This window comes from Otolemur garnettii, unplaced genomic scaffold, assembly GCF_000181295.1.
Source record: "Otolemur garnettii isolate 467f Iridium unplaced genomic scaffold, OtoGar3 scaffold00005, whole genome shotgun sequence".
Lineage (NCBI taxonomy): Eukaryota > Metazoa > Chordata > Mammalia > Primates > Galagidae > Otolemur > Otolemur garnettii.
In genome coordinates, this window is record NW_003852400.1 from 5,431,012 (window position 1) to 5,433,593 (window position 2,582).

The 2,582-nt window shown below is 34.1% G+C and overlaps 1 protein-coding gene across 1 annotated transcript in view; it reads right to left on the minus strand.

The window, feature by feature from the left end:
- Positions 1-1,933: 1,933 nt before the first annotated feature.
- The window catches only part of ARMC10 (armadillo repeat containing 10), a 38,299-nt gene continuing 37,650 nt past the window's right edge, over positions 1,934-2,582 (minus strand). Inside the window, exon 6 of the mRNA XM_003782614.3 lies at positions 1,934-2,326. Coding sequence (XP_003782662.1) covers positions 2,075-2,326 — 252 coding nt within the window. The 3' untranslated portion in view covers positions 1,934-2,074. The remainder of the gene's footprint in view (positions 2,327-2,582) is intronic.

Genomic DNA, 2,582 nt, shown 5'->3' on the forward strand with positions numbered 1-2,582 from the left:
CAGTTATCTTTTAATTGATGTAATCCTCTAATTAGTTTCCTTGTGACTGTCCATATTAACATGTAAGATTTTATTGAAGCTGCTTATGGTAACTGAGGAACACTTTGCTATGCCCCACTGCCCAAGAGGGTATGTTATCAATTAGGAGACATCCCTCCTAATAAAACCAAGCTATGGCCTATATAGGTAAACGCGTGTCTGTGCATTTTCTTCCTGGATAGTTAAAAATTACTCCCATTTTTCTCTAGCATTTTGACATTTTAGACTCAATGCTTGCATCTCTAGTGAGAGTGGTTATTTGTTCAAACTAATAATAGAAGAAAAAAGGAGATGGAGTTTTAGAATCCACCTCTGCTAAAGCACACTGAAAACAAATCCTAGTTTTTAATGTGTTACACTCTGAATAGATACTTTCATTAAGTAGGCAGATTTAAAAAACTATTACAAAGAAACGTGCCTTTTGGGGAAATTCTTATGTTCATGTCACCAATTATTATTCTAGCCCACTGGGAAATTCCAGTTTTCACTTTATACTGGATACTTTTTCTACTATAAAAATATTCCTTCAAAGTTTGATTTCCTTATCAGGACAAGCTTGAGAACCACATTTCTCTTTGAGGATTTCTGACCTCCTTTCTATGGAAATAGTCTTGCGTCCGTATTATTGACAAATGATATTTAAAGTACTCTTAAAGCTTTGCCTTAAATATACGAGTAGTAAAGTTTCTGTTTGCATACTGTTCTAATGGTGAGCATGTTTGGGGTTATGAACTTAAATACTGTAAAACCTGGCTAATACAGATCTATCAAATTGTTACAGTAGCTTATAGAATAAAAACTTAAAAGAAATTTTTATGTACTGTAATAGTCAAGTAAATGAAAAGTGAATAAAATAAAGGGAGAGAATAAGTTTAACTTTGTGATTTTTTTTCTCTTTATTTAAAAAATTATACAATTTAGGCTTATAGTAAAAAATTCAAAGAGTAGAAGGTATACATAGAAGTCATTTCCTCATTCCCCAGTCCTACTCCCAGGAGTTTGGATATCTTTCTAAGTGTTCTGTTGATAAGCATAAATATTTTTCAGTAAAAAAAAAAAACACATGGAATCATTTTTTAAAAAAAATCATATTTCATGGTTATCTTTTGACATCACATTCATATTTGCTTCATTCTTCTTATTTTTTTTTTGAGACAGAGTCTTCCTATGTCACCCTTGGTAGATTGCCATGGTGTCACAGCTCATATCAACTTCCAACTCTTGGGCTTTAGTGATTCTCTTGCCTCAACCTCCCAGTGGCTGGGACTACAGGCACCCACCACAATGCCTGGGTATTTTTTGTTGTGGTTGTCATTGTTTAGCTGGCCCGGGCTGGATTTGAACCTGCCAGCCTCAGTGTATGTAGCTGGTGCTATAACCACTGTGCTATGGTCCCCGAGCCTGCTTCATTCTTTTTAAAGACCGCAAAATTGACTTAACCAGCTGCCTAAAGATGGACATTTTGATTGATCCTAGTATTTTATATGTAACAAAATCTTTATATACTGCAATACTGGAATGGGAGTGGGTGAGTCCTGGGAAACATCCTCTCCTAAAAGTTTACATTTTTCATTGACTAGACATGATTAGAATAGTCTTTTGAAAGCTGTCTGGCCAGGCTGAGAGGTGAACTTAGAGCTCAGAATCTCACTACTACTAAATTTCTACGGTAGTTCAAAAACAATGATTTCATCACACCCTAATGCTGTCTCAGGTGAGTAACTGTAAATCACTTCAAACAGAAGGGTAGCTTAAGGTCACTGCCACTTCATGTAGAGAAAATATCTAAAGTATCTGAGTAAACAGCAAAATAAATGGTTTAATTACAAGCTTTTATATTCACTTGGTATCAATAAAATGGTCCAAAATAAACCTGAAGACCATGGCAAGTTACAGCTGTGTTAATGATGCAATGTGGTATTTACTGTTTAAATTCAGCAATTGGAAGAATCCCCTTAGAAGGAAGATGGGAAATAAGAAGTTATGTGTGCTATTACTAGACTGTATTTCTCTTTGGGAAAATATGACCGACTCATCAGATTTTTGGTATTATTGTTACAACCTTTTCCTTCACCTCTGTGTCATGGTGATGAACTAAAGATCTTATTTTCTGGGCACACTCTTCTCCATATAACAGGAAAAATAATGAACCTTTAGTGAAATGCTGTGAAGCTGAACACCCTTCCATTTTGAAGCAGTTATTTATGTTCTGAAACAATGTAAGTACTCGAAGAAGAATCTCCTTTGCTATGTGGCCATCATAAAGGGAAAGGAATGACGAATCCACCTGAAAGAGGAAACAATGAATTGTAGTTTATATTAATAATACATGAAAACATTTTCCACATGTATTTTCACATTTCATTGCATTAAATGTTTTATATTTTCAAAATTTCATAGAAAACCCTAAAATCTCATAATTTAAATGTATAAAACTTTATGCACCCCTATGTTCATACTAATGGAAAAAAGTAGTTTTGTGTTTTAGTTGAAAAATACAATTTCTTTGGAATCCCAGAATGTAGTTATTTCCTTTATAAGAC